This window comes from Vicia villosa, linkage group LG3, assembly GCF_029867415.1.
Source record: "Vicia villosa cultivar HV-30 ecotype Madison, WI linkage group LG3, Vvil1.0, whole genome shotgun sequence".
Lineage (NCBI taxonomy): Eukaryota > Viridiplantae > Streptophyta > Magnoliopsida > Fabales > Fabaceae > Vicia > Vicia villosa.
Genome location: NC_081182.1, coordinates 54,350,890 through 54,366,756, shown reverse-complemented (window position 1 = coordinate 54,366,756; position 15,867 = coordinate 54,350,890). Strand labels below are relative to the sequence as shown.

General features: G+C 34.8%; 1 protein-coding gene across 1 annotated transcript; it reads left to right on the top strand.

Annotated features, from left to right (window-relative positions):
* Positions 1 to 4,385: 4,385 nt before the first annotated feature.
* Positions 4,386 to 11,814, top strand: LOC131661472 (uncharacterized). Its single transcript, XM_058931023.1, has 15 exons — positions 4,386 to 4,580; positions 4,674 to 4,762; positions 5,597 to 5,663; positions 5,753 to 5,868; positions 6,723 to 6,789; positions 6,897 to 6,945; positions 7,068 to 7,153; positions 7,290 to 7,540; positions 7,668 to 7,723; positions 8,120 to 8,205; positions 8,930 to 9,022; positions 9,679 to 9,979; positions 10,119 to 10,618; positions 10,749 to 10,983; positions 11,068 to 11,814. Exons 1-15 carry the CDS (start codon positions 4,428 to 4,430, stop codon positions 11,316 to 11,318), a joined length of 2,400 nt encoding a protein of 799 aa, XP_058787006.1. The 5' UTR covers positions 4,386 to 4,427; the 3' UTR covers positions 11,319 to 11,814.
* Positions 11,815 to 15,867: the final 4,053 nt, after the last annotated feature.

Sequence of the window (15,867 nt, the reverse complement as noted above, 5' to 3'; positions counted from 1 at the left end):
GTTGAGGAGGTACCTATGCCAGCTGAGCAGGTTCTTGTTGCTGATGAGGTGGTTTTTGTGCCGACTAAGTAGGTTTTGTTGCCGATGATGATGTTACTCCTACTGATACAAAGGCCATGACTCATGCTTCTACAGAGGCATCTATTCACACAGATTGAGCCTTCTAGGGAGGACCTAGTGACTGAATGGCAAGGAGAGGTAATATGTTATATTTTTTATTTACAAGATATTAATTATGGTTCAGTGATGTTTTGAAAGTTTACTGATAATTTTTTTTGACTTTATTTTCAACAGGAGCGTCTGACGCTAAAGGTCACATCCCACTATTTGAAGTTGAAGAACTTCCTGAATTCGATGCATGTGCAGGTCAGACGTATTATTTCTAATTTCAGTCTCATGGAGTTCGCCAACTACTCACTGACCATGCTCGATGCCTCCCTTCTGTGTGCTTTTGTTGAGCGGTGACACTCGGATACAACTTCCTTTCATTTTCCATTTGGGGAGATGAATTTCACTTTGGAAGACGTCTCCTCGTTGTTTCATCTCCCTATTACCGGTAGATTCTTTATTGTCTAATCATTAACCAGATGACATCATTACTCCATGTTGTAGAGGATCTGCAAGTCAATATGGATGTCGTGCTAGAAGAGTTTGATTTTAAAAAGGGACTTCACCTTCGAATTTCTTGGCTGCAGGACAGGTACCACGAGGTTGTGGAGGCACAGAGGTATAAGGTTGCCGCTAAGGTGTACATGCTACATCTAATGGCACGTACTCTCTTTAGAGATAAGTCAGGTGTTAATATTGATATTCGATACTTGTGGTTGTTCAATATCTTAGAGACTCTATGTTGGGCTTGGGGAGTAGCCGTGTTGACCATGCTTTATAAGACACTTGGAGTTGCGATTATGTCTGAGACCAGATAGCTTATTGGTAATTTGAGTCTATTCCAGGTATACGAGGATTTCTTAATTATTTTTATTTAATTGTTTCTTGTGACATTAATTAGTTTTTATTTCTCCAGTGTTGGATATACGAGCATTTCCCCAACATCTGTGATAGGAGAGCGCAACATGCCACAACAGACGCACAAGTCTGGAGATGGAAGTCCAAGCAAGTTGTTCAAGGTGGTGTTGCGGAGTACATGGGAGGGCCGATGCTCTGATAGTAGATGATAACGTCTGAACACCATACACAACTCACTGGGCCTATCGTGCATTCGATGACACTTCCTTATATTAAGGACGTATGAGGTGGAAGACCTCGTTGGCTAGACATTTTCCTGAGAGGTGTCTGTGACAATTTGGTTATGTCCAGGGTATCCCCTGACCACTTCCAGAGGCTCTAGAAAGGGGCATTAATAGATGGTTTCAGTGCCATATTTTTAGCTCTTCCTGTGACATTAGCTTTTCTAACGAGTCGAGTTTGAGCTGAAAAAAGTTTGAGACGAACTCAAACCGATATTTGAGCTGAACAAATTCTTAACGAGTCGAGCCGAACTGAGGCGAGTTTGACTTGACTTGACTCATTTCCAGCCCTATCTACAACACATGCCCCTTTTTATTCAACTTTGTGTAACACCCCGTACATATACGTCTAGAATAATATGTAGTGATGCTAAAAATTGGTACAAGAAACATATACAAGTGGGAAAAGACAAAGAATTAAAAAAATCATATACAATTTCATTCTTCAACAAAATGTATACAATACACTTTTCCATAACACTGCACAACGGAAAAACATCGTCTGATGAGGTCATCCGGCCATTTGCTCGTCCACCGTCTTCAATATAAATCGTCTAGCAATTCTTCTACTTATAACTGTTCCTGAAAAATAATAAGAGGATTGGGTGAGATTACTAAATCTCAGTGAGTCTCCCTATCTTACAGGTTCACTCGGTTCTACAAGGTGCATGCCAACAAACAGATCCGCCGTGGATCCGAGGTTTTTTTCCTCACGGCCAGGTACAAACACACAACAAGGATACAATACACATTGGAAGTCCCTTGACTAACCAATGAGATCAACAAACAACCATGCGTACCAGTTTCCTCCAGAATAGGTCTTACGGGTTTACCTGTTTCCTCTTGTCGGGCACGACCCTCGAGGTCAGGTCTTCCGGGGTTACCTTCCATTCTGCTATCGGAAACTATCTTTAAGTCACATGCAACACACAAGTATGCATACCCGTACCCGTGTACAAGGAATCCAGAAGTAAGTTCTACCTTTCTACTTAGGCTGCGCAATACCACACCCTCGATGAGTTACCTCTTGTGCCTACGCGTCAAAAAACTTGCACATGCACACCGCTAGATGAAACGAATCATTCCTACATGGAATCCCATCCGCGATGAGTTTTCCTATTGTGACCTTGCCTGAGTGGCGTCACAACCCCATCGATCGTCTATACGCAAATGTGTAACCGCTAGTGCAAATACGCCATAATGACTACACAAGCCCACCGGGTGAAAGCGTAGTGATTATCTACGTGACATCACTAGAGGTGAGTTTTCCTGACATGATATTGCCTACGTGGCATCATAACCCCACCATACCAAGCACGCAGATGTTTACCTGCTAGAGGAAACGCCATAAAGACCCTCTGAGCGCATCGCAATGGTAGCTCAGGTGTGTATGACTTACCAAGATGCCGATGTTTTCCTACTGAAGGTAACTCCCTCAGCCACCGCAATGTTAATATCTGTCATGTGCGCTTTACCACCTAGTAGCCTAGGTCTACTTCGATTCAAGCATACATCAATCACATCATACAGCCACACAAGCAAACAACTTTCAAATATTCAACCGGAACAACGGGAAGCACAATATGATCATCACATAGCATATCAAAATAATGCATCAAACAGTTATTCACATACTTGGAATTAACACATCCATGATCATTTCAGCATATCATGTTCAAATACAATTTAAACAAGTCTCACACGACTAAGGAGGCATTCGGTTCTCTTATTCGGAACAGAACTGCTCTCGGGGTATTAGTTTCACAAAACTCCATTCACAACACTTAACTGAATGTGCATTAGGTATTTCGAAAAACAATATTCTAACATCGGGGATAATTTTCCTAGATAGTATGTCTTATAAGCTTTCCAACGGTACGAAGTTCGCATCAATCAGACTTACGATGCAAAAGTTATGAATTTCTGAAGTTTTGAAAAATCTGCCCAACAGTGATGTAACCGGTTACATGATTCATGTAACGGGTTACATGACCCAAAAATTGCGTTTTTCACCCTTTTTCACACATGTAACCGGTTACATCAACCATGTAACCGGTTACATCACTGACAGACCCAAAAATTTTGCATTTTAAAGTTCCAAACTCCAATCCAACTTCACCCAAATCAATCCCAATATACCACAACATTCTAAATCATGTTTATGCACTACTAAAGAAGAATTCTAATAGAAAAGAGCATATATGATCAACATGTAAACATCAATTTCTCATCAAAACCCGATCTTCCCCGAATTCATGCAAACCCTATAAAACCCCAAGTCTCTAACTAGAGACTCACCTTGTTTGACATAAAATTCCGAGTTTGATGATGAGATTAAAGATGATGATGATGTCCCACACTCTTAATCCTTGTTCTTCCTCCAAGATTTTTGAAACTATGCACATGCATGTTAATGAAAAAGCTTGAGTTTGGACCAAAGTGAATTTTCTTCTTCTTCCTCCATCTCTCACGTTTTCTTCTCTTCCTCTCAAAATTCTGATTTTGTTTCCATCTCCACATGCAAAGTCAAACAAGTCTTAGGGGTGATATAAGAGGTGAAAGGTCTATAATACCCCTCCTTCACTTATTTAGTCAAATACTCCCCAAATCCAAATAAGTGACTTAGTACTAACTATCCTCTAATGACTTTATCAATTAAATTATGAATAGTCATTAGGTGATTATAATACCGGGTATTACACTTTGGATTCATTCTAAACCATACAAAATCATCGGTGAAATCACAACCCTACAAAACTGTCAGCAAAATTCTGATTGTTAAAAAATTTGAGTCAATACACTACTGGAAATTTCACCTTTGAACTAAATTTTTGGTACAGAATGGTAGATTTTGAGATTTCCAGAAAAAATTGTAACTTATTAAAAATTTCAATGAAATACCAGAAATTTGTACATACTAAAAATTTTCAACATACCAGAAATCTTGTTCGAAAAAGTTGTTCATTTTTTGACAAGGAGTATTTTTGGTATTAAGAAAATATAGAGGGATATCATATATAATTTCGAGGGTGGCAAGTTAAATGCTTGATTACTTCTCACGCGAAAAAGGCCCAAGTCAAAAACATTGAAAGAAAGGCCCAAACAAACTATCACACCGGTACTGCAAATGCAAACATCAAGTTCATTCACTCTGAAACTCAAACTGAAACTGAAACTGAAATGGGGCGAGGCAAAGGAGGGAAGAGCCGTACTCAGAGGAAGCATTTCCAGCAAAACAGAGAGAATGTTTGGAACCAACACCGTCCAGAATCACTTCCTTCCACCACTAACCCTTACGATATTCAAAACCCTGATTTCGATAACTATTACAAGGCACGCTTTTCATCAGCTATAACTATCACCATCACCACCAATTTTCCTGTATTTTTTTTTGTTGCTAATTTCAATCACTTTTCATTTTTTCAGGAGCAGAACATCGTTCCCTTAGAAGAATGGGATTCATTCATGCAAGTTCTCAGAACTCCATTGCCTGCAGCTTTTAGAATCAATTCCAGGTTTGGACTTAGATCTTGTATCTATCAACTAGTATAACAGTTCAACTTTTCAGTTTCTACTAATTTAAGCCAATTATCAAACTGTAACAAAAGCTATAGCAAAAGCTGTTTCACAAGTGCTTGTTCAATAAAGGACTTACTGTGTAAGTTCTTTTGTATAAGTTGTTTTTTACAATAGAAGAGGAAATGAAGGAAAGTTTCAAGTAAGTTTATGTGCTCGACTAAGTTGAAAATAGTTCATGTGCTCGAGCTCGACTAAGTTATTTTCATAAGCTTTTTTCAAGTTGTTTGTCATAAGGTAAGCTTAAGTAAGCTCTTCCTACATTCTGTTGCCTCAATTTAGTTCATCATAAATTTTTGGACTATTAATGATTCAATGTCAAACCTTTTATAACTCGGAATTTGAATTTCATAAATAAATGATCAAACTAACGCAAATGATGGAGGTCTTGATTTACATCTATAATTTACTAATGTCTATTGGTTCAAGTGATGAGAAGTTTTGTATCCTTAAGTAAGGTCTTATATTCAAGCTTTGTTCCCTTAGAGTAGTCTATCCAACTTGATTCAATTTATTCGAGATCTAATTTGATTTAATTTTTCTTTGATTTTTCTTCATAGTTTTAAAAGTCCCATGTCTTTAATTTATTTATTTATATTTATACTGTAAATATTTTTTTAATAAGTTTGTTTTAAAATTTTAAAAAATACCCTGCAATGTATGAATACTAGCTAGTAATATTCATATCCATTTGAAAATAGATTAGTTCATCCAAGTTGTTTTGACATGTGGCTCACTTTAATTTTTTGTTTTGTTTTGATATGTGATTTCAGTAGCCTTTTTCATGCTGATATTCGGTCCCAGCTGGAAAATGATTTTGCACGTGCTCTTCAGGCCATTGTAAGTCATCAATATGAATGATGTATCAGTACTCACAATGCATTTTTTTGTTTAAAGTCTCTGTTTGGGTCCTGAATTGATGCATGTAGGTTCTTGAAGGGGATGAGGAGGATGCTATTAGACCCTTGCCATGGTATCCTGAAAATCTTGCTTGGCATTCTAATTTTTCCCGTATGCAGCTCAGGAAGAATCAATCACTTAAGAGGTAAATAAGTTATTATCTGTGATTGTTTGAGTGCATGACATGAATTGATTCAACCGAGTTTTGTGTTGGATATCTATGTAGTCAATGATGGCTAGCAGCTAACCCTAAAAAAAGCTATAGCAGCATAGGGTAGCATTATGGCCGCTATATCAAAGTTTAGGGAAACAATACCGGAAAGTTTATGCCATACACATCAAAGCTAAAATTTAGAAGAATACACAACAATGCAATATTAAAGTCAAGTTGATAACTACTCCCTCCGTTTTTTATTATAAGTCGTTTTAGACTTTTCACACGGTTTAAGAAAAATAATAATTGTTGTATGAAAATGAGAAATTATGAAGGTTTTTACAAAATTATCCTTCATTAATGACATGTGGAAGATAAATTTATATAATTGAAAGGAGAGAGAATAATAAATATTTAAGGATATAATAGAAAAAATAGCATTAATTATTCATTTGAATTGTAAAGCGACTTATATTTAAATACAATTTTTTTTCCAAAACGACTTATAATAAAAAACGGAGGGAGTAATAATCAAAGCTCATTCTTACTGATATTAAAGCCTCCAAGGCTAAAAACTACTCTCCTAAGCATTTAAAACAATTGGTATTGGGCCACAATTGGTGGCGCTACAACAGCTATTGAGTACAGAGTTGGATATGTAGTTCTTAACATTTCATTATTACCTTAAGTCCTTATGAATCTTGCAGGACATGAGGATCACACTTAGTTATATTATTAAAAAAAAGCAGAATGCATGATTCTGTTCATTGAAATATTTTTTACACATAAATTTTCTCTTCTATCTAATAGGCCAATCTTTGCTTCTTAACATGTTAACATCTCAGGTTTCATGAATTCTTAAAGCTAGAAAATGAAATTGGAAATATCACTAGACAGGAAGCTGTCAGCATGGTAAGCCTGTTTAACAACTATCGCATGTCATGACCATATAGATTAAAGTACACACTTAGTTTTCAAGAATTTAACTTGTACACACAAATGTTTTGTTTGCTATGCAGGTGCCTCCTCTGTTCTTAGATGTACATTCAAATCACATTGTACTTGATAGTAAGCAACTTATGCTGAACCAGTACTTTTGTCATTTTTACCACCTCTTTCTCTTTTTTATTTATTTGGAATGTTAATTTCAGTGTTTCTAACTATTTTGCTTTTACTTTTCTTCTGTTCAGTGTGTGCTGCACCAGGTTCAAAAACATTCCAATTGCTTGAAATTTTACACCGATCAACTAAAGCAGGATCGTTGCCTGATGGAATGGTTTGTTTCTGAACAAGTGCTTCATGTTATTCTCTATTACATTTGATTTTCCAGAACAAGTAGCTTTCTTCCTATGACCTGTCCTCATCAAAGCTTTTTTGCATAATTTATTGATTAGTCATTGTTTAATAATAAGGTTATAGCAAATGATCTAGATGTACAAAGATGTAATCTTCTCATCCACCAAATAAAACGAATGTGCACAGCAAACCTAGTTGTCACCAACCATGAAGCTCAGCACTTCCCTGGATGTCATTTGAGCTTGGATTGTGATATAATGGATGCAAGTCAGCAGACTTCCCAACTGCTATTTGATCGTGTCCTGTGTGACGTACCCTGCAGTGGAGATGGTACCCTCCGCAAAGCACCTGATCTCTGGAGGAGATGGTACTTTTTTCCCTTCCATCGCCATATCCTTTTTAGACTCCCCTTTTTTTTTTCCTGATTTTTTCTCTTCAGCCACCATAGTCATTTTATTGCTAAGAATAAGATTAATTTTTCTTGTTGTATGCAGGAACACAGGGACTGGAAATGGACTTCACACCCTACAAATTTTAGTTGCCATGCAAGGTATGTTTTGATTGATGCAAGACAAATTGGGTGGGTGTGGGTTAATCATTATTATGTTTTGGCTTATTGGACAAGGGAACTGTATTATGCTTTTAAGAACGCCATCTGCGGATAATGCAAAAATACGCTTATTTTCCATTAGGATCTCTATGGATATAATAGAAATACAATTATTATTGGGAAGGGAAGTCATATTGTAGAGAAAAAGCACTCCTTACACCAAGATTTTTTTTTTTTTTTTGCGTAAATTTACTGCCTCTTTTGGCCTTAGTTCTAAAATTTTCAAAGATAGTACTGACCTACTTAAATATAAATATGCATTTATGAACTAAGGTTAATAAGGCTTGTCTTGTTAGACGATTTTAACAAACTCAAAAGCTATTTTGATTTTATCAGGCCTATCTTTACTTAAAGTTGGTGGAAGAATGGTTTATTCAACCTGCTCTATGAATCCTATTGAAAATGAAGCTGTCATTGCAGAGGTAATCAGCCTTACAAGCTCTGTAGTTATATTTGGTTCCAGCCAAACTAAGTTGTCTTTGGCAGCTTTGTGAATAAAGTGTTTTGTTTTCTCTTTCAAGTAAATAACTTGTGCGTTGTTAGTTGAATCTGTTGCTTCCATTCAAGCACTGCAGTCCCCCCTTCTGCACAAAATTCTTAGTTTAGCCCATTCATGGTTTTTGATCGATAACATGTTTTTATTAGTGAAACTTAGACTTATATTTGAATGAGTATTTGATAGAAATGTGTAATTTAATTAATGGAAGCTAACTGATGGTATAGTTCTGGAGCTTGTCATCAACATTACAATTCATTACTTGCATTTACCTTATCCTGCCCTGTGCCTCATTCTTACTTTTGTTATTTCTAGCTCAATGTCAATTCATCATTCTTAATGCAGCTAAAATAAAGCATTCTGTGGTTGTTTGTGATCTTGTGATTATAAAGGACAAACTCCACCTGAGATGTTACCACTTTTTAATTTATAAAGAAGTTGCATTTTTTGTTTATTATACTTGGCTTTTCATAATTTAAAAATTGCATGTAAGTTTTTCTCACAAAAAGAAGAAACATTTATTTTAGGTGCTTTGGTCTTGATATCTATTAGAGAAAACTTTGAATACTGCTTGTGGCCATTTAGTATGTTATACAGTGAGGGGCTAGGCTTAATTGGTTCCCTCTTGCCTACTTTTACATCAATTCCAGGTTTTACGGAGGTGCAAAGGATCTATTGAGCTTGTTGATGTCTCCAGTGAGCTTCCCCAACTTATACGTCGGCCAGGTCTGAAGAGATGGAAGGTTTGTGTTTTACGTGACTATTTATTGCTTTCAGCTGTGGTGTTTTGAAGGTGCTACATGTAATTACAATAAAGGAATATCTTGATTGGCTTACACGCGCAAAAATTGAGCATGTGTCAACTGAAATTGTTTACAAAAGTTGTCTAATTGAGGCTGTCCATGTTTCCTCTGCTTTCTCTCTCTGGATATAGTTGATTTTTGAATATAATATACTCCTCAATTCTCATATAGTAGCTTTTGGCAGAAAACCTCGCTCAGTCTGGCAGTTATCTCTTGCAACTCTTGCCACTGCTTTGTTGATATGTTGTTTTATCAGTAAAAGATGTTATTCATTTCTGACTATAGGCTTTAACCGTTAGGTATTAGAAATGTGTCTTAGTTGTTGATTTTTTTTTTCCATTTGTATCATTTGGATGTCCATCTAGTTATTCCTATGTTCATGTTCATAGGAAAACATTGAGTTTCAAACTTCCTCAATAGAAAATTAGCATGTTTTTATCCAACTTGAACTTGCTTTTCCAGCCACACATGTTGGATTATGTATGTAAAAATGCTCATATTCTTCAGATTTTGAAGACAAAAAAAGGTTGAATTTGTCATGCAGCTATATGCATTTAAACATGTTTGATAGTGTGGCTTTGTCTTTGGCAATGCAGGTGCGTGACAAAGGCAAGTCCTTGGTTTCCTGCAAAGAGGTTGCCAAGGTACGTAGAAGTGCAGTTCTTCCCAGCATGTTTCCAAATGGGGGAAGCTATCGAGATATTGACTGTAACAGTAATTGTGATGCTAACGGACATCCTGAAGATGGTGTTCAAATAGAGGAGAATCCTGCAATGCATGAGTTTACTGAGATAGTTTCTGATTTCCCACTAGAGCTATGCATGCGTTTAGTGCCCCATGATCAGAACTCTGGAGCCTTCTTTATAGCTGTATTGCAAAAAGTTTCTCCTCTGCCAGGTTATTTCTTATGTGATTTCTGTCGTTTTTCTATCTCTCTCAAATCTAGATAAAGCTGGCCAAGAAATTTGGATAAATTTTGAAAAAACTCAAGCTGTCGTTTTTAACATTTTGTATATGTTTATTTCCTGTTTTGCAGCAATTGAAGTAAAACGTAGAAAAGAAGTTAATAATCAACATGTAGAATCAGTAAACCAGGGCAATGAGGATGCAAAAGAAGAAGTTTGCGAACAAGTTTCTGAGGATAATAAAAATGAACCAAATGAACCCAACACTGCAGATTTTAAATTTAGTCCTGTTATAGATGAAGAAGGGGATTCCGAAGAAGCCCAGGAGCTTCATAATGAAGAAAACATAGCAAAGATCACTCCAAGCAAAAGAAAGCTTCAGGTACAAGGCAAATGGAGAGGTGTTGACCCTGTCGTCTTCTTCAAAGATGAATCAATTATAAAAAGCATAGAGGCATTTTATGGCATTGATAAGCAGTTCCCATTAGACGGTCACCTTGTAACAAGAAACAGCGATACAAGCAATGTAAAAAGAATTTACTACATCTCCAAGTCAGTCAAGAATGTTCTTGAGTTGAACTTATCAGTTGGGCAGCAACTTAAAATAACTTCTGTTGGCCTAAAAATATTTGTAAGTTTAAGTTTTCTCCATGAACTCTCTATGCGTTTGTTCTCATTGTAATGTTACTTAATGCACAGGCTACTTATTCTATTATTTCTTGTGAATAACCAAGTGAAATCTATTTGCTCTAATCATATAGGAAAGACAAAAGTCACGTGAAGGTAGATCTGTAGAATGTGCTTTCAGAATCACTTCTGAAGGATTGCCCCTTATCCTTCCTCATCTCACCAAACAGATCCTAAGTGCATCTGCTATAGATTTCAAACACCTTCTCCAGTATAAAAATGTAAAATTTGCAGAATTTGTCGACGCCAAATTTGGTGAAAAGGTGGCAAACCTAAAGCCAGGCTGTTGCGTGATCGTTCTGGGTGAAGGTATTTATTTACTGCCTTGACGCAGAGGACACATGCCCGTTGACTTGACTGTTTATGTGACACCACACTTTTTTTTTTTTGCAGGAAACAAAGTCTCTGCAGAGACTCTCCGAGTGGATGAATCATCGATAGCCATTGGATGCTGGAAGGGTCGGGCGAGTTTGACTGTGATGGTTACTTCAATAGAATGTGAAGAATTGCTTGAAAGGCTTTTATTGCGTTTAGACAGTATAACAGAAAAAGGGTCCTCCATGCATGAGGACAAACCATCTAATAATGTGAGAGATGTAGAACAGGAATCAAATGGCAACAGTCATGATGTGGAAGCTATTTGATGATAAAAGCCAGAGCACTTATTTATTCAATGTGGGTCATCAAAATACATTTTGAAATTATTTTAATATTATTTACATTTTTTATTAGTTGTGCTTAATAGTTGCATAAACATGCAAATTTCTAGCAAATAGTTAAATCTTGAGTAGGCATCCCACCCATGTTCGCGCATACATGTATGCGCTTTTTTGTCTAATACGCTAATGGTCAGAATTTCACCCTTTAAAGGTGAATAAATGAGATCTTGTATTTTTAAACTTGTGCTCCTAAAGTCGAGTGTAGATGTACAACTATTATTTGAGCTGAGCTGGTTTAACAAGACTATTTCTTTTAGTCATGACTCTTAATTTTTGTTTTTCATACTCATTGATCTTCTTAGCAAAGCCAACAACACTGCCTCAATTTTGTTTTATTATATCAATAACAATATTGCATGGTTTTTGTATGGACATGGGTCAAAATAAAGTCAATGATTCGACTTGTTGTTTAGAAAGATGAAGGGTCTTTTTTTTTATATCTATAAATAAATAAATAAATAACATGTTTTAAGCTTTAAATTAAGTTTAAGTACTTGTGATACAAAACTCAGTTGGGGATTGTTCATTCAACCTTTATCTGAATTTTCAAATTTAGTCATTTTGGCTCGTCCAGATAAATACAATGTGGACGCACCCTAATCCATCAATAGTGGGAATGATTTTTTTGAAAAAGAAATTTGTACGTTCGATGATAGCATCAGGATAGCAAATTGTATAGTTTGAATGTTACTAATTGAGGTGTCATGTTTATTGCTAAACACTTTCATACCCTCTCATTTAAGACCTCATTATGCATTTCCTCAAACCCTCTAAAATATTCTTCTCTTCTTATTCAATAATTACATTTGGTAACACGATTCAATTATATTTCAACATCATTGAATAATAATTTGGTTTTTTAATTCATTGTTGAAGTTGTTCGGATAGTATCATCCAAAACCTAATAAAAGCCTCATAATTTTTTAAAATGGTTGTCTTAATTTTATTGATTTTCAATGGTTGTAGGTATGGTGCATTCCGATGTTGTCAACCAAGCTAAATGCATTAGATGACTGCGTATCGGGAGATCTTCAATCTAGTATTGTACATGTTGATATTGAAAAAGAATTTACCATTGAACATGAATTGACATTATGTGGTCATATGCTTAAATGAGTTTGGGCAAAGCTGGCAATTAGATTTTGAGATATTAATAGGGAAATATGATTATGGTTCTGATAGAAGACGTGCATTTGCTACAATGAGATGTGAAAGAAGTTGTAAGTATAAAAAACCTATTTGAAAGTCAAAACTTGATGACACCTGAACAATGCAATGTGGGTGTACTTTTAAGTTGTGTGAGCGCCACATGATTTGCGATATACATAATAACCATGGATTTGATCACAAGTTAATTGGTCATTTGATTGTCTGTCGTTTTGATTATGGAGACAAAAAATTATTGTTGAGATGACAATGAACATGATTCAACCAAAAATGATACTCGCAACTTTGAAATAGAAAAGAACCGAAAGTGTCTCAAATATTAAACAAGTTTATAATGTTCGCCACAAAAATAACAAAGCGGTAAGGGGTTTAAGATTTGAAATGCAACAACTGTTGAAACTATTTGATGAATATCAATATGTTTCTATGTATAGAGTGCATGATGATGAAAAATTTGTTCGAGATATATTTTGGACGCATCTCAAATACATCAAGTTATGTAACACATTTCTTAATGTATTGATAAATGATTCAACGTGTAAGACCAACAAATACATATTACCTCTACTTGAAATTGTTGGTATTACTTCTATGGAGATGACATATTCAATTGACTTTGTGTTTTTTAAATCTGAAGAAGAGGGTAATGTTACCCGGGGCTATAGAAATATGTAACAATATGTTGAAAGATTAAGAAAACATGCCACATATGATTGTCATTGGTCACAATACTTCATTGATGAATTCAAGAGTGAAAGCAGCCGAATCAATTGGATTTCCTTCTTCGTATACTTTATAATGCCAGTTTCACATAACCCCCAAAAAAAAGAGTGATCTAAAAATAAGAGAATATTGAGAAACAAACAAATCAAGGGTGAAACGGTAAAATGTACAAACCTGTCCAAAAATTGAAATTTATAATGGATGCATAAAATGTTATAATAAATTCTTCTACAGAAGATTCATATGTTTATTATGTCACGCAGTTCATAAGTGTGTGCACAGAATATCTAAATTTTTTGAAATACGGTGAAACTACAATATTAGACTAGGTGAAGGAGAAAATAGTTTGTGTGTGAATTGTTCAGGTTAGAAACCTTAGAAATACCACAATAAATATGGTTGAATCTTCTCATGGTAGATTAAAGAAATGGCTGGGACTTGGGAGAAAGAAATAATGATTTATGCAAGGGTGGGTAGTAGTGAATAACATGATTGTAATGCAACATAACGAGATACACATCGAAATTTGGTCAAAGAATCATAGTATTATAACATAAATTCAAGGATAAAAATATGTATTCATAATTGAGTAGTAATATATCTCGAGAGGGATTGAATTTCATGTACCGCGAAGATGTGCGAGTAAAGAAAACATGTCCAAATATCTCCAAGTGTGGTTATACACTTAGATGAAGATACAATCTTCCTTATGCTTGTTTAATATCCAATAAGATGAAATTAGATAGACCAATATGTATGGATGAGATAAACACCCGCTAGAAAATGTTTCAGTTTGATGATGATGGTATAACTAAGGATGATAATTCAAATATTTTCATTATGTCATAATGGGAGATATTTCCATATCCGCACAATATTTATTTTTATATTTTAATTTATATCATATAAAAATTGTATGTTTAATGTTTATCTCTTAAAAAAATACATCATAATTAAACTATTAATACAAGTTGGTATAAAGGTGCCATACAATATCTTTTTGAGTCTTCTTTGTCTTTTTTCACAACTAAAATATTAGTTGATTTTATAATTCAATAGTAATATCTTTGAATTTTTTGTTAATAATTTAAAATGATATGATGTTTTTCAATTGATAGATTTATTTTTTTACTAGAACTACAGGTAACAAGTACGAGTGTTTAGATACCCATACGGTACGAGTACAAGTATAAAGATTGATACCCACGCGAGTATGGACTCGGTACAAGGATTTTTTAACTATGGGTATGAAAATAGGTACTATAGTATCCTATCCAAACCCTACCCATTATCATCCCTACGAATGACAATATCCAGACACACCGTTGACAGAACTCTAAACCATGTTTAGACATTATATTTAACGTGTAACATTTATCTGAATAAAACTATCTGGACAAACTTCTGACTCAAATGATAGCCATGTTTATACATCAAACTTTTAATTTATTATGTATCCGGATAACACTATTCGGGCAAACCCCTTACTCAATTGATAACCATGTTTATACATTAGATTTTGCAGGCAGGGTTTATCCAGATAATACTAGTCGGACAAACCTCTAACTCAAATGATAATCATGCTTAGACATCATATTTTGAACACATGGTAGATTCAGATAAAGCTATCTAGACAAACCCCTGATTCCATTGATAGCCATATTAAGATATCAACTTTTAACTCAAGGTGTATCCATATAGCACTATTCGAACAAACCCCTGACTCAGTTGATAATAGTGTTTATACAACATATTTTCATGCATGGTGGATCCAGATAACATTATCTGGATACATCCTGAAATCAACTATAAACATTTTGTTTGAATAACAGTGCATTGTGTTAACATACATAACATCTCATTGTGTTTAAAGATGTTTTATTTACACAAATAAAGTCAAATTTTAGAATACATAAGTCGCATAATTTTAACACACAAAATAAGATATCATACATAAAACCAGTTATATATATAAGTCGATTGGTAAAACAAGATATACATATGTAATTCATAAGATAAATGTCATAAATTAAAACTCAAAATATTTACATAAATGTAAATGGTCTATAAAAGAGTCTAACTAGTGCTCTAGAGCATAACACCCATGTGTAAGATAATGTGTCTGTACAAATCAACTGGTTTATTCCCCTTGTTTGGATTAATCAAGAAAGCGTACTGAAACTCTTTGTTGTAGTTGGTGACAATGTGTCACTTTGTGATTCTTGAAAAATGTTGAAGGATCCATGCCTAAAAATGATTCAGATAAAAATCATTAATATCTACATACAAAATTTTCAAAAATTCTATAAAATCAATAAGCTACAAGTATGTATATTACTTGAAATAGAAATTTGCTTCATGACATCTGTCTTGTCCTCTAATGAACTGTTTCATCTATTTTGGTGTACAGGTTAACCAAAAAGATATTCCCCCAATTATACTTATGAATCTTCTAAAGGTCAATGAAGTAAGTAATATAGATGCACTGAAATAAGTCGCACTTTTATCCATAAATATGGATGTGTAAACCAAATACAAGAAATATGTCTTCAATGAACAATTTATGTGATAAGAAATTAATACA